This window comes from Notolepis coatsorum (genome assembly GCF_963971535.1).
Source record: "Notolepis coatsorum genome assembly, chromosome: 10".
Classification (NCBI taxonomy): Eukaryota; Metazoa; Chordata; class Actinopteri; order Aulopiformes; family Paralepididae; genus Notolepis; species Notolepis coatsorum.
The window spans coordinates 28655256-28677915 of NC_140174.1; the positions used below are offsets into that span (position 1 = coordinate 28655256).

Sequence of the window (22660 nt, forward strand, 5' to 3'; positions counted from 1 at the left end):
AACATTCCATAGATTTTTACCATCATTTCTCACATCATATAACCATGGTTTAAAATATTCCCTTTTTCTCACCTTATTTAACTTTGTGACTTGATTACGTAAGGAACGGTACTTTTGTCTGTCATCTGCAGAACTGGAACACACTGATGCTTTTTTGGCTACAGTATGTCTCTCTCATTCATTAAAATTCATTAAAAGCTACTATCTATCCATGGGGCTGATTTGTTTCTGACATAAATAAGTCCAGTGCAACCTCTGGGTCATCCTCACAACATACCTCCTCCCAGTTTATACCCAACATTTCATTAATAAAACCGTCTACATTAAAACTCTTATATGACCGTGAGTGAAATTTCAGGGGAGCTCCCACAGACCGTAGTACAATATATACATACATGAAACACATATAACACTGTACATAACAGAATATTTTAAATAAAGTGCATGATGAGTGGTAACAGTGATTATCAAGTCCAGGTAAGTGCATGGTGCACGTGAGGGGTCAGTCAATGAGCGTTTAACAGTCTGACTGCTTGGGGGAAAAAGCTGTTCTTAAATCTTTAACTCTTGGCATGTATGGACCGGTATCTCCTCCCTGAGGGAAGGAGCTGAAAGAGGTGATGTGCTGGGTGAGACTGGTCCTTGATGATACACTTGGAGCGGTGGAGGCAGCGGGAGGTGAAGACGGAGGTGATGTTTGATAGAGGAGTCCCGACAATCCTGCCTGCCGCCTTCACCACCCTCTGTAGAGCCTCTTGCTCTGCCTTTGTGCAGCTGGATAACCACACAGACTTCACACAGACTGTCTGTACAATACTGCTGTAGGCCTATAATACTTATGTAAATAAGTAAGGCAATTGAAATATATCTGCAGTACAGCTCAATACACACAATTGTTAAGGGGATGCAGACCAGAGAAAGACTTCCGTCTTGTTTACATCAGGGTCCCCCATTTTCAATTCATCATAAATGTACAGTTCCCTCCCCCTTGTATATATTTACTGTATGTCACAAATGTAACAGTACTGCATGGTCTGCATCCCCTTAACAATTGTGTGTATTGAGCTGTACTGCATTCTGCAATCTGTTAATAAAGTTTTCAATCAATCAATCAATAAATCAATCAATCAATAAATCAATCAATCAATCGGTCACTGTACCCATTCTGCAATCTGTTAATAAAGTTTTCAATCAATCAATAAATCAATAAATCAATCAATCAATAAATCAATCAATCAATCAATCAATCGGTCACTGTACCCATTCTGCAATCTGTTAATAAAGTTTTCAATCAATCAATCAATCAATCAATCAATCAATCAATCAATCAATCGGTCAGGTCACGTGTACCCATTCTACAATCTGTTAATAAAGTTTTCAATCAATCAATCAATCTGTTAATCTGTTAATAAAGTTTTCAATCAATCAATCAATCAATCCCGCAGTGCAACGTGCAACGTGACACAAAATCACGTCACCATAAAGTTTTCAATCAATCAATCAATCAATCCCGCAGTGCAACGTGCCAAAATCACGTGACCAAAATCAGCCAATGGAAGCGAGGGGTTGCTATGTGCGGCCTTGTATGTGCGGGGGCTTGTAAGCGCTGTTCTCCGGAGCTGCAGCTGGGTACTATTGCCCAATGGCCCCATGCACACACACACACACACAAATCGAAGTAAATAATTTTTTTTTTTTTTTACTTCAATTTTTTTTTAATGTTAGAAGCTTGTGCCATCGAACGAAGCTTCGAAGCTTCGAAGTATTTAAGACAGCCCTAGTGGTGAAGCTCATCGCTTTTACATCTTTTAACTCTTCCGATATGTGTTTGCACACGTTCTTCTTGTACAGTTCAGGCAGAGCGGTCTTGGAAAAATATTTTCGTGATGGTAAACTGTACCGTGGTTCCAGGTGTTCAAGTAGGCGGTGGAAGCCCTCATTTTCAACAACTGACAGGGGTTGCTCATCCAAAACAATGAATTCCAGTACCTTTTCTGTTATTTTTGTCGCTTTCACACTATCGCTTGGAAGGCTCTTACGTCTTTGCACTGCAGTGCATCCGCCAAAGTTAACTGCATTGTCATATCGTCCCCTTTTTTTTTTTTTTTTTTCAACTCCTGGAACTTGGCGTGCTGTTTAGCATGATGCTTGTGGAGGTGCTTGATTAAGTTTGTTGTGTTATATTTTGCAGTGCTACCACCACCACCCCTCGGAACATTGGCTTTGCAGATATTGCAAGTAGCTGTCAAACTTGTTGGCATAGCAAGCGTGAAATACCTCCAAACAGCTGACCCTTTCGCTGCTCCATGCTGTATTAGCGCTATACATTTGCTGTGTTTGGAGACAAATCTACTGCCGTGCTGCGCGTGGTGCTGACACATGATGTAGTACATATCACACACATATACATACAGAAATATGTAAGTTCATTCTTTTACCACTGATGACGTAACAAGGAGTGTCCCATTTCCTAGGTAAAGAGTTCAACCCCTTCTCCTTGTAGCTATTCTGAAGGGCCACTACCCAGTCGAGGGCACTCCAAAACTAGGGGTAGAGCCAAGAGAAGGGAATTGGGATTGGGCCTATACCAGTCATCTACACTTTGATTTGATTTGATTTTTTATTTGTCTCTAACATAGAAACATAAACAAAAAGGTAAATAGTAAAAGACTATTTCCATACAATAAGTGTTCGAGAAGGAACAGGGGGAAGTAAACAAATAAATAAACGTATTAAGCCCTGCCCCTTCCTTACAATATTTACATTATAATTTAATACAGTTTTTTAATATATCCAAATATCCCAATGAGAAAAAATATGTATTAGGCAGTCACATTACTGCTCAACCTCCTCTCTCTTATATGTGTCCATAAGTGCTTGTTTATAGCTACCTTTAAATTGATTGATATTATTGCTTAATTTTATACTCACATCCAGACCATTCCAGAGTGATACCCCACAATCTGCAATGCACATACGTTTAAGAGTTGTATGTACCGTAGGTTGTTTTAAAGATAATGTCCCTCTAACATTATAAACACTCTCTCTAGCCATGACATTTTTTTTATGTTGCTTGGTAATTTGTTTTTTATTGCCAGAAAGATAATTTGTGCAGATTTGAATTTGATTTAGTCCATGAATTTTAATGTTTGACTCTTTACAAACAGACTTGTGTGATCTAAATATCTACCATGATGTACTATCCTAACCGTATGGCTCTTTTTTGCACTGATCAGACCAGTACTCACCTACTGTAGACTATACCAGTCCTCTACACTGATCATACTGTACCAGTATTCACCTAGACTATACCAGTCCTCTACACTGATCAGTCCAGTATTCACCTAGACTATACCAGTCCTCTACACTGATCAGTCCAGTATTCACCTAGACTATACCAGTCCTCTACACTGATCATACCAGTATTCACTAGACTATACCAGTCCTCTACACACTGATCATACCAGTATTCACCGTCCTAGACTATACCAGTCCTCTACACCAGTGATTCCCAACCTGGGGTCCGCGGACCCCCTGGGGGTCCGCCAGGGGGCGCAGGGGGTCCGCCAGACCACAGATGATTTGAGGTCTTTTTTTTTTAATTTTCTTTTTTTGAATTTCTTTTTTTGAATTTGGTTTGAATAATTTTTTTTATCATCAGAAGCATGAATAGTCTCTCCACTACAATAAAAAATAAAGATAAATAAATAAACATCTAGACATGATTTTTGAACGTTAACAGTAGGCTACCGGGTAGCCGCTAAAACGCGAATCAGTTGACTGTATTACTTTCTGTAGCTAGCCTAGCACGCTAGTTAAATTTCTCGGCTCGTCTGCAGTCAGCCGCCAGAGGCGAAAATGTGTGACAAACGAAAAGGAGATGACGGCAGCTCATCTGCAAAAAAAGTTAGGACCTACAGCAATTGCGAAAATTACATCACCATGGGCTTCACTGAGGGACCAGACAAACGACCTGAGTGTGTGATTTGTGGAGAAAAGTTGGCAAACTCGAGCCTGAAGCCCAGCAAGCTGAAGAGACATCAGGCGTCTAAGCACCCAGAAACCGTTGGGAAGGATCCAGACTTTTTTCGGAGGAAAGAACAGTCTCTCAAGGCGAACAAGCCTGTTGATGTTAGAGTAGCGTGGAGCAGGGGTGGCAGTGATTTACAGAAGGCTACCGAAGCCTCCTTTGAGTGTTCGCTTTTAATTGCAAAAGCAAAGAAACCGCACAATATTGGCGAGCAGCTCATCAAACCAGCCTGCATCAAAATGGTTTAGAAACTGTGCGGCCCACAGGTGGCGGATAAACTAAAATCAGTACCACTCTCGAACAATGTAGTGAAAGACCGAATTGATAAGATGTCAAGTGATTGCGAGCAGCAGCTGTCAGAAAAGCTTAGAAAGGGTCCATTTGCCATACAACTTGATGAAACTACAACTGTCGCAGACGAGGCTGTGCTCATCGTTTATGTGCAATATATTGAAAATGAGGATCTGAAGCAGGACATTCTCATGTCAGTCAACCTTACTACCACCACTCGAGGTGAGGATATTTTTACTGCAGTGGATTCTTACTTCATTCAACATAAATGCAAACCGTTCACCATTAGGGCCTGATTTGAGAGGATGAATACAGGATTTGAATATTGGCCAACATTTTGAAATACATATGGTGCAAGATTAGATTTGTTGATTGAAGGCACAAGTCAAAGAAGCATAGTGGGTCTAATTATGATGCATATGCCTGTGTATAAGCAGTTTGTTATTAAAATGACAAAAAAAAGGTATTAAACCCAGCTAGGACAGATTCTCTCTGCTACTGATTGGAATTTCCTGTCTCATATTTAGTTTAATTTGTTGCATTGATTTGTTCCATAAATGCAAACCGTTCACCATTAGGGACTGATTTGAGAGGATGAATACAGGATTTGAATATTGGCCAAACATTTTGAAATGCATATGGTGCAAGATGAGATTTGTTGATTGAAGGCACAGGTTAAAGAAGCATAGTGGGTCTAATTGTGATGCATATGCCTGTGTATAAGCAGTTTGTTATTAAAATGACAAAAAAAAGTATTAAACCCAGCTAGGACAGATTCTCTCTGCTACTGATTGGAATTTCCTGTCTCATATTTAGTTTAATTTGTTGCATTGATTTGTTCCATAAATGCAAACCGTTCACCATTAGGGCCTGATTTGAGAGGATGAATACAGCATTTGAATATTGGCCAAACATTTTGAAATGCATATGGTGCAAGATGAGATTTGTTGATTGAAGGCACAAGTCAAAGAAGCATAGTGGGTCTAATTGTGATGCATATGCCTGTGTATAAGCAGTTTGTTATTAAAATGAAAAAAAAAAAAGTATTTTATGGTATCTTATTAGGAGGGGGTCCGCGAATTTCATCAGAGATGTTTGGGGGTCCCTGGGGGGAAAAAGGTTGGGAACCACTGCTCTACACACTGATCATACCAGTATTCACCTAGACTATACCAGTCCTCTACACTGATCATACCAGTATTCACCGTCCTAGACTATACCAGTCCTCTACACTGATCAGTCCAGTATTCACCTAGACTATACCAGTCCTCTACACTGATCAGTCCAGTATTCACCTAGACTATACCAGTCCTCTACACTGATCATACCAGTATTCAGCCTAGACTATAGGTCACCAACAGGCGGACCGGACCAGAAGCCGTCCCATACGGACCCAGACCTACAGCCAAAACAGAAGGCTATGATTTAAAACCAGACGGGGCGTTTCTATGTTAACCGGCACAGCTTTTCTAGTTTCACTTCCCCTCAGACCAGTAGAGGAGAAAACATCACTGTACCTGGCCATTAAGGAGATGTAAACAAAGAGAGGAATAGAGCCAAAACAGGTGGTTTCAATAACCACAGATGGAGCCCCTGCTATGATAGGGAGAGAGAAAGGAGCTGTAGCAAGACTGAAAGAGCTCATGGCTCACCATGGCAGCATTCATCAATCTGTCCTCTGCGCCTCCCTGTCAGATGAGCATGTGCTGAGGTGATGAATGCAAAGATGAAAATGATAAATTTTTGCAGGGCCTCTTCTCACCAGCACTGCATGCTTAGGGAATTCCTCAGAGCAGTTGATGCTAATGTGGGTGATATTTTGCTGCACACCAATGTGAGATGGCTCAGCAAAGGCAGGTGTTAGAGCGCTTTTGGTTTATCAGGAGGGAAGTAGCAGCTTACTTGGCAGAGCTAAAAAGTCAGAAGGCAACACAGTTTTCTCTCTTTTTTAGAGAATGAGAAACAGGTGGATAATGTGGCCTTTTTGGGTGATATCACTTTACATCTGAATTAAGTGAATTTGAGTCTACAGGGCAACTGATGACAGCTGTCCGCTCCTTTCAGAGGAAACTTGAGGTGTTCAAGGAAGACCTGCAGGGAGACTGTGCACACTTCCCAGTAGTGCAGGAACAGGGAGATGGTGCACACCTCCCAGCAGTGCAGGAACAGGAACAGGGAGATGGTGCACACCTCCCAGCAGTGCAGGAACAGGAACAGGGAGATGGTGCACACCTCCCAGCAGTGCAGGAACAGGAACAGGGAGATGGTGCACACCTCCCAGCAGTGCAGGAACAGGAACAGGGAGATGGTGCACACCTCCCAGCAGTGCAGGAACAGGAACAGGGAGATGGTGCACACCTCCCAGCGGTGCTGGAACAGGAACAGGGAGATGGTGCACACCTCCCAGCAGTGCAGGAACAGGAACAGGGAGATGGTGCACACCTCCCAGCAGTGCTGGAACAGGAACAGGGAGATGGTGCACACCTCCCAGCGGTGCTGGAACAGGAACAGGGAGATGGTGCACACCTCCCAGCAGTGCTGGAACAGGAACAGGGAGATGGTGCTGGAACAGGAACAGGGAGATGGTGCACACCTCCCAGCAGTGCTGGAACAGGAACAGGGAGATGGTGCACACCTCCCAGCGGTGCTGGAACAGGAACAGGGAGATGGTGCACACCTCCCAGCAGTGCTGGAACAGGAACAGGGAGATGGTGCACACCTCCCAGCGGTGCTGGAACAGGAACAGGGAGATGGTGCACACCTCCCAGCGGTGCTGGAACAGGTTCAGGGAGATGGTGCACACCTCCCAGCGGTGCAGGAACAGGAACAGGGAGATGGTGCACACCTCCCAGCGGTGCTGGAACAGGAACAGGGAGATGGTGCACACCTCCCAGCGGTGCTGGAACAGGAACAGGGAGATGGTGCACACCTCCCAGCAGTGCTGGAACAGGAACAGGTTCAGGGAGATGGTGCACACCTCCCAGCAGTGCAAGAACAGGAACAGGTTCGGGGAGATGGTGCACACCTCCCAGCAGTGCTGGAACAGGAACAGGGACAGGGAGATGGTTGGCTCTGTGACATTTTGGAGCTCAAAATTGGCAGCCATCTTGCATTTGAAGGTCAACAATAGGTCAAATCATTATATAAACACCAAATATGTATTCATTGATCAAAATAAGCTCTGAAACCATGTATTGTGCATCATTGTAGGTCAAACCATTAAAAAGTTCATTTCCACGGCAGCCATTTTGGATTTTGGTCTCTCACAAATTTTCCCCGCCTTTTAAAAGAATACACCCCTGCTAAATTTGTTTATTAACCCTCCTAGATGACAAATCCATTGAGAAACTGACCTTCGCTCTCCACGGTCACGGAAGTGCCACAGATGACCCTACTAATTCACCTAGACCAGGGCCCTCATTCATCAATGTGTGCGTAGAACATGTTCTATTTCCACACGTAAGCACGGAATGTAGAACCAGTGTACGCACAGGGAAGTCGGGATTCATCACACGTGCGTACGCAGGCTCTACGCACACCTGTCATGATGAATCCCACCTTGGCTCTGCGCCGAGGCTCGTGCACACTTTCACGTATTTGCATACCAGAAACGCCCCGATTAACCATATACGGTAATGGAATACACCCATGAAATGTGGAAAAATGGACTAAGCCGAGGGAAGCGTGTCATGAGACAGGCTGACAGACGTGTACACTTACGGTGATGTCGGATATGATATCTATTAACCATTGCTGCCTGGGCAGCGCAAACACTAATAAATACCGCGCTGGAATATGACTGCCTTTTCCCGTGTTGTTTGATTAATACCCAGGGATTAAAGTTCTCCTCAATTTTATTCCAAATCGCGATGGATCTCCCGTCAATTTTCTACCTGCTGCATATGATTTCTAGAGGCATACTACAATCTATTTTGATGTCAGTATTGGGTAGCCTATATAAACAATAATACGAGAGCATATACAAGAACAATGAATCTCACTGCATGTATGATGTAGCCTGCCTTTCAATACATGAACTTGAATTCCATCATGTTTGTGTGCGGGACTCACAAGGCTGTTGTCACAATGGGTGGTACCGGTACAGTAATAATAACAGTCCACACAATATCACGATCCATGCCATAGCCTATGTTCTATTAGGACATGATCTGTGACGACAAATGTTCTAGAATGTTTGATTAAGATATCATACTCTGACAGCATGCCTATGATCAACAAAAACGCGAACTTGAATCCCATCATATACATAGTCTGTCCACTATCTGGTCTCATTGCAATGCGTTTTCTATTCTTTCTTATACAGTAAAAAGGGGGAAGAACACTATATTCATATGACTTGTATTCTGCTTACAGCTTCGAAATTCCACTTGTTTCGTTTAACGTAAAGCCTTTTAAATATAATCAAAACGTTCCCGTGTTTCTGCGGTCTGCGCAAAATAATAACGAGTTGAGCTTTATGATTTATGATGAATTGAAAATGGGGGACCCTGATGTAAACAAGACGAAAGTCTTTCTCTGGTCTGCATCCCCAATTAACAATTGTATGTACTGAGCTGTACTGTACTGTACCCATTCTGCAATCTGTTAATAAACTTTTCAATCAATCAATCAATCAAGCTACGCGGAGCGCAGTCAGCCTACACCCCGTATATTCCGATAACGCTATATAAACCATGCTGCATTCATTCTGAGACAGGGGAGGAAATTAGGCCACTTTACTCGCCAAATGCGAGTATTTTTTACGTTTGGCGAGTAATTCATGAAGAGCACTCGCCAGTCTGGCGAGTACTAGTAATTACAAAACAAAACAAAAAAATCATTCTGCAATCTGCTGATTCGCTCACTGGCACAAGCCGAACTCTGACTCCCCCCTTGATTCCTCCCATTTGCGCCTCATAATAATCCAACCATAACCAATGAACATCATCGTTGTACAGATGCGCTCTAAGCTCCTCCAATGAACACTCATTTTCTAGAAGATGCCGCCCATCTAGGGGAAGTGGACAGATCACTGAGCGCGGACCTACAGACTCCTGCCACCGGCTTGACAACGTAGACAAACTTAGACAAAAACACATCAGTGGATGAAAATAATTGCATGTAGAGTCGTCGCTTTCGGATATCAGTGCGGTCTGACATGGGGGTGAACAACAGCATGCGACGCGTCTCCTTCGAGTCGGATGAGAATGACAAGTCAACCAGCATTAGCCGGCTAGCTACCTAGCATGTAACAAGCTACCATAACGCGCGTTCAACATAGTGGACTATACTGAGCGGCTTTGCTTAAATGCAGCCGAGTGACATTTTATTATTACCGGGTTTCCCCCCATATCACCACTCGCTCATATGCCCTTCACAACGGTGATGTTGTCATACTTGGCATTCAGAATACACCTGCTGAACCCCTAGCGTTGTCGATTCGGTTCCAATGTATTGTCATCTTACAGCACAAGTACAGTACAACCAGAATACATTTGGCATACAACCAGAGTGCAAATGTAACAAGTCAAGTTGTTTTATTTAGCTATTACATTACAGTGAAATGCTTGGTTCTTTCACTGCCCAACTCAGTCCAACCTAGACCAGCCCAACCCAGTCCAACCTAGTCCAGCCCAGCCCAGCATCTTTCACTGCCTAGTTCAGCCCAACCCAGTCCAGAATAGTTCCCTCTTTCATGTTAATATGTGATATCCTAATATTTTGAAGAGTAGAGACAGTGTGATTAATACATGTTGTATGCTAATATTGTGAAGAGTAGAGACTGTTATTAATGTTTTATGCTAATAAATATTTTAAAGAGTAGAGACACGGTGTGATTTTTACTATGATTGAAAATCAATTTAGACGAAGACATACAAAGAAGTAATTATCACAATTAGCGATTTTTTTGGCTGGTAAAAAATCAGTTTGTCTGGTAAAAAAAATCAGATACTCGCCAGTTGGCTGGTAAGCCAAAAAGTTAGTTTCCTCCCCTGTTCTGAGAGAAAGATCTATTATTCCAAATGCTATTTATAGGGTTTTGACCATGATTACACTACTGTTGCTATTTTACAATGAACTATAATGAACTACGGTTCGTACAGAACATGCCAGTGTTATTATGCACAGAAGCTCATTTCCTAGTTGTAATAATATATTCTACCACTGGGCGCCAGGTACGCATGGTCTGACCTGTGCGTAGACGTAAGCACGGAGTCAAGTTCAAGTTGAAATTGATGAATCCCACTCTTTGCTTAGAAATGATCGTACGCACAGGGTAAGCACAAATCTGTGCGTAGAACACGTTGATGAATGAGGGCCCCTGGGCCCCGTTCCCCGTACCTGGATAACTGAGTTAGCCGGATAACTTTCGGTCAAGTCTGACTTAAGCCGGACCTTCCCATTCCCCGAAGCTGGATTGTCTAAATCACCATGACAACAGATCAAAAAGTTTGAGCCTGGTCGAGAGCAGGCTTAAATTCAGTTAGCCGGATGAACCATGGCCACGCCCCCGCAAAGAAGTGACAGCTCGTTTCCTGAAATGATTCTCACAGTCTAGGATCTGCATTATACCATTCTGAATTACGTTTCTGTGCTTCGTTTTCCTAGAGGGGGCTTTTGAAATGTATAATAATAGAACTAAATGCTGATAATAAATCATATTGAGCCTATAGATTTACTTTGTCCTAAATAAAATAATGCACGTCATATACGGCACTCGGAGTCGCGATACACGCTGCATGTGGTTATTTTAATAACGGCTCATTGCAAATGTGAATCCCGCGGCCGTTTGGCTCTGATTAGTTTCATATATTAATCTCCGCTGTAGATTTGCTTAACGGAGCGCCGGATTGTGTTTCATTCAAGCATAAAATTGAAGTGTCTATGCGGGGATTGTGGTTTTTGTGTGATATTGTAACTGGGATTAAAATGTCTGATGAGATGCGCTGTTTGACGGATTTGAGAAATTGAATGAGCCGTTGACGTCACATTAATGCATTTGAGAATAAAGAGATAAAACTTCATTTTTTGGTAAGAAAAATATTCTAAACACGGGTCTCTCGTCCATTAATGCATAAACAATGAGTATATCACGTCTGGCACAGTGGCGCAGCGGCTAGTGCTGAATCCTGGCAACCGGGCGACCCGTGTTCGAAACCCCGCGTTTCAAATATAATTTTTTTGGAATATAATATTAATGATTATACGCAAAAGTAGCCTAGTTTTAAGTTAAAATATTATAAATCTACATGCATTGAGGATGTCATTCTTTATATAGCTCTCAACGTGCATCAAATTGAATTATTCCTACATTGCAAAAAGAAAGAAAAGACTAGGAGAAGTGGGATTCGAACCCGGGCCGCCTGTGTGAAAGTCAAAAGCAGAAACCATTACACCACAGTGTAGATAAGTAAAAGATCCACCATACATCAATCAATGGGTAAGAGAGCCGTATCCTTATTCTGCATAACAGTTTAACTAATTATTTTCGCTAGCAAGATCTCATTTGATTATCCATTCCATAAACCTACTGCCAGCAGGCAAGTTTAAAGAAATATAATCTGATTGATTGGGGTAATGAGGGACTTAAAATTTGCCTATAGATAACGCATTTAACTTGTCGGCGAGGCGATTGAGCCGTACTGCAACCTGTTAATAAAGTTTTAAATCAATTAATCAATCAATGCCGTTAGGAAATCAGGATCTCTGCTATCGATACGTGATGGCTTTTCAACTGAAGCGGCCGCGCGCACTTATCCTGGGTCTCAAGTCTGGTTTGAGTTAACGAGACTGAATCCACCTTCGAGGAACAGGAAAATCCCGGCTTCAAACATCGGGTTAACTGAATCTGGATAATGGGACTCTTGATCGACTTAGTTGAACCAGGTACGGGGAATAGGGCCCAGGGGTCTCAAACTTTATTATACCATGACCCCATTTTATTTAGGATTTTTTTTTGGCGACCCCACACTTGTGTATCACGTAATTTCAATGTGGAAATAAGGAATATCAAAATAAAAGCACACATTGTTGAACTTGATCATGCATATTTATTAGACAATTTTATTACAGCACTATATTATCAATGAAATTAATGAATAGTATCAACAAAAGCAACAGAATTGTTTCTGTATACACATTTATAAAATGAGGCATATTTAGCCCAAAATGTTGCCAGAACATAAAAAAAGAAAAGAAAATGTGTTCACATGCGCTTTTCAAGAATAACAAATTTGACTTAATGGGAAGGGTGTGCTTGTACATTTGAACAGTTCCATGATACGTGGCTGCGTTGTGCTGGGAAAGAGGCGCAGATCCGCTTCTACTCTGAAATAATAATAATAATAATAAAAAATAATAAAAATAATGATTTATTAAATGATTAAAAAAAATAAAAAATCTAACCCTGACTAACCTTACTGTCATGCACTTGTCCTAATAAACTAACCTACACTGTAACACGCAACACTTTGATGAACATTGTTACTCAGCTGATAGAGTTGTACCCTTCTTGCTGTCTTGTCGTACAGAACTTGTAAGTCGCTTTGGATAAAAGCGTCAGCTAAATGACTAAATGTAAATGTAAATGTAAATACTCTGAGGCGAGATCTGTATTTATTTTTTAATGTCAGTGCTGAAAATCCGGCCTGTCCAGTGAACTTGACTTTCTCGTCACACGAAAGATCAATTTGCGCCTCCTGCACAGGCAGTGGGAGGCCTGTTGCGTCATGCGTAATGAACGGATCTAGGATCCAGTTGTCCAAATTGTCCGTGCTCTCTGTGTAATACTGTAGTTCCGAAATTGTTCAATGAGCCCTTCTATGTGGCTACAGATGATGGGCTTAAAATAATTGTTTGCAACATTCTGTTCCTCCAAAAAGCCATCAAGCTGAGTAAATACCCCCAAAGCTCCGCTGACGAGACGCGGTCTCCGCGATTATATATGTGTAGGATGAAGATAGTGAGATGTGTATTGGAATACTGTGTCGGCCTTCGTTGATGAAGGGGTGAGACATGGCAAATACAAACAGCTGCCAGGTGGAAAACTCAATCTGAGTTGAGCTTGTCGGTTCTTTTCTCGATTAATTTTTTTTAATAATTTGCCAATACATTGTCACCTACCCGCGACCCCACTTTGGGTCGTGACCCGTAGTTTGAGAACTACTGACCTAGACTATACCAGTCCTCTACACTGACCAGACCAGTACTCACCTAGACTATACCAGTCCTCTACACTGACCAGACCAGTACTCACCTAGACTATACCAGGCCTCTACACTGACCAGACCAGTACTCACCTAGACTATACCAGTCCTCTACACTGACCAGACCAGTACTCACCTAGACTATACCAGTTCTCTATCTATACTGATCAGACCAGTAGGCCTACTCATCTAGACCATATGTGTCAAACTCAAGGCCAGCAAGCCAAATCCGGCCTGCTATTTCCCCCCCGAATGAGTGAGTGAGTGAGTGAGTGAGTGAGTGAGTGAGTGAGTGAGTGAGTGAGTGAGTGAGTGAGTGAGTGAGTGAGTGAGTGAGTGAGTGAGTGAGTGAGTGAGTGAGTGAGTGGGTGGGTGGGTGGGTGGGTGGGTGAGTGAGTGAGTGAGTGAGTGAGTGAGTGAGTGAGTGAGTGAGTGAGTGAGTGAGTGAGTGAGTGAGTGAGTGAGTGAGTGAGTGAGTGAGTGAGTGAGCTCTACATGCATGCAGGAAAAACACTCTGGACATTCTGCAGATTCTATGACCAATATTTGTTTTGTTTTTACAAATGTTCCCTTGTCAAAATGCACTACAGTTTTTTTAAATACATTTTTTAATTTAAATATTTCCCTCTCCCTGGTGTCAGATAACCATATTGACGTTTCAAGAGACACTCTATTAATCTTCACAGTGACGGACAGAATGTGAAACATATGGGATATTGATTATGTAACTCCATCGCAGCAGAAGTGTGCAGGATTACTTATTTCATTATATCTATCTCTTATCTTCTTCTTGGGGGTTCTAGAAAGTGTGTGCGTGTATTTCTATAAAAAATGTCAAACTGAAATGAATAGAAAAAATGTATAGAAAATAAAACATAACTGCCCCAGTACAACCGCCCTCCCCACCCAAGATCCCTAAGATACGAAAAAATTTAAGAACATTGGGAACAAATGAAATCACACATTAACAAATAACACTACAACAAACAAAGCAAAAACGAATAAAAGAATAAACAAATAAAATACATTTAAAAAAGAAAAAAAGGAAGGGGGGTAGCTGTAGCTCAGGCCAACATCACTCCTCTGAAAGTGTCAGGGTCTGTGTCTGGGTGAAAAAGGGTCTCCAGGTTGTCTTGGCTAGAGATCCTTTCAATGAGAACCTTGTTTGTTCCCAGTCATAGAGCCTGTAGGACCCCCTCAATCCAACTGCTGTGTGTAGGTGGGGAGACATGCTTCCACTTGTATTAAACATCTAGCTAAGGGTGAGGAGAAAATGTGTGTTTTTACAATATTCCTGTCTTTCCCGGTCATGACCTGCTCAGTATAGAGGGGGGGGGGGGGGGGAGCCATAACTGCTTTCGGCAACCCTTCCATTACCGCTTAGACTGAGGATGAGAGAGACTCATCTTCAGGGTTCAGACCGCCGGCATGAAACGGGGAAGATAATCTCTGGATGAAACACACCACGGAGGGGATGCAGATGCTCAACCGCTGCGGCTTAACCATTTAAAAAAATTATTTGGCTTTGGCACTGTGCATACCACTGTGTAAAACAGTGTGCATAATAGTGTGTACAACACTGTACAACACTGCACAGCTCTGTGCATAACTGTGCATAATACTGTGTACAACACTGTGTACAACACTGTGCATAACATTGTGTATAACAGTGTGCATAACACTGTGCATAACACTGCACAACACTGTGTATACTACTGTGCACAACACTGTGTATACTACTGTGCATTACACTGTCCACAATACTGTGTATAACACTGTGCATAATACTGTGCATAACACTGTGCATAACACTGTGTATAACACTGTGCATAACACTGTGCACACTACTGTGCATAACACTGCATACTACTGTGCATAACACTGCATACTACTGTGCATAACACTGCATACTACTGTGCATAACACTGCATACTACTGTGCATAACACTGCATACTACTGTGCATACCATTGCATACTACTGTGCATAACACTATGCATAACATTGTGCACAACACTGTGCAATGCATAACACTGTGCATCCTTCTGTCTGTCTGTCTGTCTGTCTGTCTGTCTGTCTGTCTGTCTGTCTGTCTGTCTGTCTGTCTGTCTGTCTATACTGCTATACATTATATGTAAGTGATACATTGAAACAGGCACATGTAGGCCTTATGAAGTGTATATATATATGTATGTATGTACAGTACAGTATGTACAGTATATATGTAACGGATGGTATCGTGAAGCGCAGTCACGAAGGACTTCAGATGTTGTGAAGTGACTGGGGTGAGTAGCGGTGCTATGGGTTAAACTCACTCTCATCCTCAAAAGACACATAGACACGTTACAAAGCAGTGAGTTCACTTCTTGGTATAGAGGTCTGTGCTGTTGCCCACGGCGTGGGAGACCTGGGTTCAAAACTCCCCCCCGGGGCATCGAAGTTTAAGGTCACGATGTCACAACCGTTACATATATATATATATATAGCAAGGTTGAAGCCTCAGAAAACCTCCCTCCTTTTCACAGTGTTAATGTTGGCAGGTGTGCTTAATTTAGCATTGAAATCACAGGTTGAAGTGACCGAGCTGTTCTTGTCTCCCGGCAGCTGATGGCTGCTATGGGCAACATCGCGGCTAAAGCCAAGTACGAGCAGAAGGTCCCGGCGTTCTACTACAGACCAACACACACCGACTGCAAGTAAGTCCCCTCAGCTCTGTCTCCCTTCCCAGTACATGTGAGTTCAACACAGCAGCACTCGTTAAATCAAGGGTAAACCTTTCAGGGACTAAGAAAAATAAACACATTTTCAGTTTGACAACATATCTGAAGTCATTGGCTGTCATGGCAACGGAGTTATTACAGCGCCAGTGTGTCTTTTTTCTAATGGAATTCTGATCCCCAGTGCTGGTCTCGCGGTCACAGAGTGTCTGCATTGTTGTCACGGTAACGTCAGAGTCCCCAAAAAAGGAAAACAAAAGGCCTTGCTGTAATTCATTGTTGCCATAGTTACGATTCATAGTATTCCATGTCATCATCACTGCAGACATCTTGGTAGGCAAACAACAGGTGATTATAGTCAAATAACAATGCACTGTGTTTATGGCGCTGTGAGAACACTATGAATACATGCTTGGCCCCATTGAAGGTTTCCTGTGGCGTCTACAGCAGCTCTCTGTTAGAATGTAATCCTTGTGTCTGAGAGACATTGTTACTGTCAGTTGACTGTCAGCACCACACCCCTGTGTCACCTCACTTCCTCTTCCTGTGTGTGTGTGTGTGTGTGTGTGTGTGTGTGTAGGTGTGTGTGTGTGTGTGTGTGTGTGTGTGTGTGTGTGTGTGTGTGTGTGTGTGTGTGTGTGTGTGTGCGTGTGTGCGTGTGCGTGCGTGCGTGCGTGTGTGTGAGTGAAGGGGTGTGTTTGTGTGGGTGTGTGTGTGTGTGTGTGTGTGTGTGTGTGTGTGTGTGTGTGTGTGTGTGTGTGTGTGTGTGTGTGTGTGTGTGTGTGTGTGTGTGAAGGGGTGTGTTTGTGTGTATGTGTGACAGAGTGGGTCTGTCACTGACGCCGGGGCAGCACGCACACATACACACAACATTCACTCATCATATACATTCATACATAATCAAACATGCATACATATCCATTAATCTAAGCATACATGCATTTATACATACATTCATATATCCATTCATACATATATTTATTTATTGTGTTGTGTATATGTATTTATTTATTGGGTGGTGAGGGTATTTGGTGTTGGAGGTTGTTTTTAGATAATGTGTGTATAGGAAACGGTAATTAAATTGATGTGTAGCACCTGTTTAGTCTTGTTAATTAATTATGTGTGGCACCTGTGGAGGGGGAGGAGTGCAGGTGTCATGAGGGCTGCATGCCCAAGGTTCTGGGTTCTTGCCCTGCACCAGTTACACTGTAGGTAACTGAGGGAAGTGCTGTATGTGTATTGTTAGTCTGTTTGTCTCTGTGGTGGTGCTTCACCAGATAACGGTTGCAAAATGGGTAACTAGGGAAGCGCCACCCAGTGTTTTGTCTATCAGATGCCGTTATTGTGGAACGCATCTGATAGACTGCAGAGGTAGTATAGTTTAGTTATTTATTTTGTTTATGTCACTTGTTATGAAATGTCACCTCTGCACCTTGGAGGCTGGGAAATAAAACAACACCAAGACCATTTTTCCGACTACGCCATTGTTTGTGGGAGTTTTTTGAGGAGTCTAGAAAGAACCCTGTCACAGTATGTGAAGGGGTGTGTGTGATCTGAATCTGATATCAACATAGTGAGCACAGTGACAAAGCAGAATCCTTGAAAGAGAGAGAGAGAGAGAGAGAGAGAGAGAGAGAGAGAGAGAGAGAGAGAGAGAGAGAGAGAGAGAGAGAGAGAGAGAGAGAGAGAGAGAGAGAGAGAGAGAGAGAGAGAGAGAGAGAGAGAGAGAGAGAGAGAGAGAGAGAGAGAGTAGAATCAGAGGGATAGAGAAGAGGAGAGAGGGATGTGAGACACAGGTCTGATATGGAGGTGTTGAAATGGGGGGATTTGGGAGGCACACAATGTAGGAATACACTGCAAAACAATCTGAGAGAGAGCAAGTGAAGGAGAGAGCAAGGGAAGGAGAGAGCAGGGGAAGGAGAGAGCAGGGGAAGGAAAGAGCAAGGGAATGAGAGAGCAAGGGAAAGAGAGAGCAGGGGAAGGAGAGAGCAAGGGAAGGAGAGAGCAGGGGAAGGAGAGAGCAAGGGAAGGAGAGAGCAGGGGAAGGAGAGAGCAGGGGAAGGAGAGAGCAAGGGAATGAGAGAGCAGGAGAAGGAGAGAGCAGGGGAAGGAGAGAGCAGGAGAGAGTTAGAGGGAGAGGGAGAGAGAGAGGGGGAGAGAGAGGGTGCGAGAGATAGAGGGAGAGAGGGAGAGAGAGAGAGAGAGAGAGAGAGAGAGAGAGAGAGAGAGAGAGAGAGAGAGAGAGAGAGAGAGAGAGGAATGGAGATGATATAGCAGTATTTTTTTGTGTCTCTTGAGTCACGGTGTCCGTTCATGCTCGCTAAACCAAAACTCCAATTGACCCTCTCTGAGAACGGGAGAGTGGCGTTGGAGATAGCTTTCTGTCAGCGTGTCAATACAATGGATTGGTCTCTAATCAGAGTAATCTGTTGTTTCACAGCCTTGATTTAGCAGCACACAACATCTATTGGCTTCTCATCACAGATGGAGCAATTATGTTTCTATCGACGAAAGAAGAGAGAGAATGACAAGAGAGAGGGAAGAGGGAAGATGAAGAGAGGGATGTGGAAGTAGGTTAGAGAGAGAACATGAGAGAAAGTTAGAGACAGATACATACAGAGACAGCTAAACACAGAGAGAGACAGACAGAGACACAGAGATAGAGGCTGAGATAAATAGGTAGAGGGAGAAAAGAGAGAGAGAGAAGGAGAGAGTGAGTGAGAGAGAGAGAGAGAGATAGAGAGAGAGAGAAGAGATACACACAGAGACATAGATAAACAGACACAGATAAACACAGAGAGACAGACAGACAGAGATAAATAGGTAGAAAGAAAGATAGACAGACAGACAGATATAAGAGACATAGATAAATAGGTAGAGAGAGACAGAGAGAGACACACAGATATACAGAAATACATATGCAGAGAGGAGACTGAGATAAAAAGATAGAGATCTGAATGTCTGAGTCCCAATGTCCAGACTATACATACTTGCAGACTGAGCCTTAACTGACGTAATCACGTTCATCTAGTTCGGGAGTCCAGGAGGGTGTGCAAGGGACAAGAGACAGAGAGAACGGTGAAGGGAGAGAGAGAGAGAGAGAGAGAGAGAGAGAGAGAGAGAGAGAGAGAGAGAGAGAGAGAGAGAGAGAGAGAGGGAGAGGGAGATGTAGAGGGAGAGGGAGATGTAGAGGGAGAGAGAGAGAGAGAGAGAGAGCTGGAGCTTGTTGGCATGGTGATGTGCTGCCTCCTCCGGTTGACTCCTCCAGACACTGAGGAGAGGCACAAGAGGCTGCTCTCTTCCTTACAGCAGTGGATCATTGAAGCATTGCTGCCTCCCAATCAATTAGATTTGTCAGCCAGAAGAATAATAAAGATAATTCTCTCCCGAGAGAAATAGCAGAAACCCGGCAAGCATAGTCAGATACCTGATAATGTCTTGTTTTTTTCTTTTTAAGCTGCTATATGGATTTAGTGCATTACTTACTTTAGTATATACATTATGGGTATTGGCACATTGATTACTGTGTGGAGTAAGATTTTCATGTTCTTCCACTGTTTAGAAGCAATAAGAATATGATTAGAAGATAATTTTATTGTCAATATACACAAGGCAATTTAAATGTGTCTTTTCGCACATCCCTCCTAGTTACACACACACAGTCCTCATATCCCTGCTAGTTACATACACACAGTCATCATATCCCTCCTAGTTACACACACACAGTCCTCATATCCCTGCTAGTTACATACACACAGTCATCATATCCCTCCTAGTTACACATACACACAGTCCGCATATCCCTCCTAGTCACACACACACACACAATTCTGGAATTAGCCAGGATCACTCTGAAACTATACTTATATTCACCACGGTATAACATGCGAACGTATACATGAAAAAAATTATTCTTTTTCACATATTGAAGGATGGGTAGTTGATGTCAAATGAGCCATAGTATTGTATCCATAGCTATAATATAGAATATAGATATAGCCCTGCAAACACCACCACGCATCCCTATCTCTTAGAGCAGTGGCGCAGTAGGAACAAAGATGGGCTAGACCCGCGGTGCTGAAAGAGTTAAGTAAAAAAAAAAAAAAATTAAAAAAAAATCATTTCCTGCATTCTGGTGTACTTGTATGCACTAATTTGTGTCTTTTCTGCTTCAATTTATGGCGGGAATGTCTTTATTTATTTAATGGAAAAGACACAAATATAATGGAATATAATGCAGTAAGGCTCAGTCTCAGGCATTCTGTATTGCTTTCAAACATTTATTCCCCTGTATTATTATATATAGTTAGAGGTAAGAGGGATATATAAAGGTTTTGACCTCCTTATTTTTTACCACTTTTGGGGAGGGGGTTGTCTTTCATATTAGCTATATTTTCTGAGGGGGACATACTCTTCTTAATATTTTTGGGGACATGTCCCTTACAATCCCCCCCCTAAAACTATGCCAACGTACTCACCAACTAAAATATGAATGTTCATTCACTCTGTTCCATGCTATACTGAACTGTGTGTTAGTACGGTACAGTATCATATAGATGAATGGTTACTATTAGTTTTTATCTATTTCTTGTGTATATGCCAACTTCAATATTTTATGTCTATGTGATTTAATGTTCTATGCCTTATCTTGACTTTGTCTATTTTGCTGATGTCTATTCTATGCTAATTTTATGCTTATTATATGCCTCATTTTATGTCTGCACTTTATGCACTGCTCTTGATCTGCCAATCCTGTGCTCATTTTATGCCTACTGTATGTCTTTTTTACTGCTGTGAAGCACTTTGAGCTGCAATTCTTGGTATAACGTTTATTATTAGGGATGTCCGATATTATCGGCCTACCGATATTATCGGCCGATATTGGCATTAAAATGTGATATCGGAAATTATCTGTATCGGTTTTCAATTTTTTATTTTTATTTTAATTTTAATTTTTTACATTTATTTCAATTTTATTTACCCAGGCAAGCAAGTAAGAACAAATTCAATTTTTATTTATTGTCAAAAGTATGCATAATGTTGTGTTAATTCCATGACAAGATATATGTAATGTTAATTACCTGAAATTATTCAGTTTTTTTGGGGGGGGAAACCCTGCATATATCGGTATCGGTTGATATCGGTTATCGGAAATTAAGAGTTGGACAATATCGGTATATCGGTATCGGTAAAAAAGCCAATATCGAGCATCCCTATTTATTATTATTATTATTATTATTAGTATTATTATTATTATTATTATTATTATTATTATTATTATTATTATTATTATTATTATTATTATTATTATTATTATTATTATTATTATTATTATTATTATTATTATTATTATTATTATTATTATTATTATTGTTATTATATTATTATGGTTATTGTTATTGTTGTTATTATTATTGTGATTATTGTTATTAGTTATTAGTGTTATTGTAATTAGTATTGTTATTATTATTATTATTATTATTATTATTATTATTATTATTATTATTATTATTATTATTATTATTATTATTATTATTATTATTATGATTTGTATTATTATGATTTGTATTATTATTATTATTATTATTATTATTATTATTATTATTATTATTATTATTATTATTATTATTATTATTATTATTATTATTATTATTATTATTATTATTATTATTATTATTATTATTATTGTTATTGTTGTTGTTCTTTTTATTGTTATTATTGTTTTTGTTATTATTATTATTGTTATTATGTGCTGGTGACTGTGTGTTCCAGGCTACTGAGAGAGCAGTGGATCCGGGCCAGGTACGAGAGGAACGAGTTTGAGTTTATAGAGAAACAAGAGCCCTACTCCGCTGGTGAGGATAAACAAACACAAACGAGACACAAACATTTAAACACACATAGACATGTACGCATTAACGCAAAGAGGCACACAAACACACACTCTTGCACATACATACACACACACACATTCACACACACACACACACACACACACACACCACTGTATTTAACCCAGATTACAAGTAAATCATAGTATAGTTTGGACTATACAGTATATATGATGTGAGATTATCTGGGGTGATGGCTAATGGTTTTATTATTATTATTATTATTATTATTATTATTATTATTATTATTATTATTATTATTATTATTATTATTATTATTATTATTATTATTATTATTTGGTATTTCATTTACATTTTTGATACTATAACTATAACTGTGTGAATGTACATCATGTGATGGTTATATTTTACCTAGTCATTTGTGTGGATCCCAGGAAGAATAGCTGTCTCTAAGGCAACAACTAATGGGGAATAAACATAAACACACACACACACACACACACACACACACACACACACACACACACACACACACACACACACCACACACACACACACACTAGGG

The 22660-nt window shown here is 41.3% G+C and overlaps 1 protein-coding gene across 1 annotated transcript in view; it reads left to right on the forward strand.

Annotated features, from left to right (window-relative positions):
- LOC311235513 (arf-GAP with dual PH domain-containing protein 1) overlaps nt 1–22660 on the forward strand; it is a 120549-nt gene that overhangs the window by 78902 nt on the left and 18987 nt on the right. The window contains exons 3-5 of the mRNA XM_084322981.1: nt 16131–16222; nt 22016–22098; nt 22530–22549. Coding sequence (XP_084179107.1) covers nt 16131–16222; nt 22016–22098; nt 22530–22549 — 195 coding nt within the window. The remainder of the gene's footprint in view (nt 1–16130; nt 16223–22015; nt 22099–22529; nt 22550–22660) is intronic.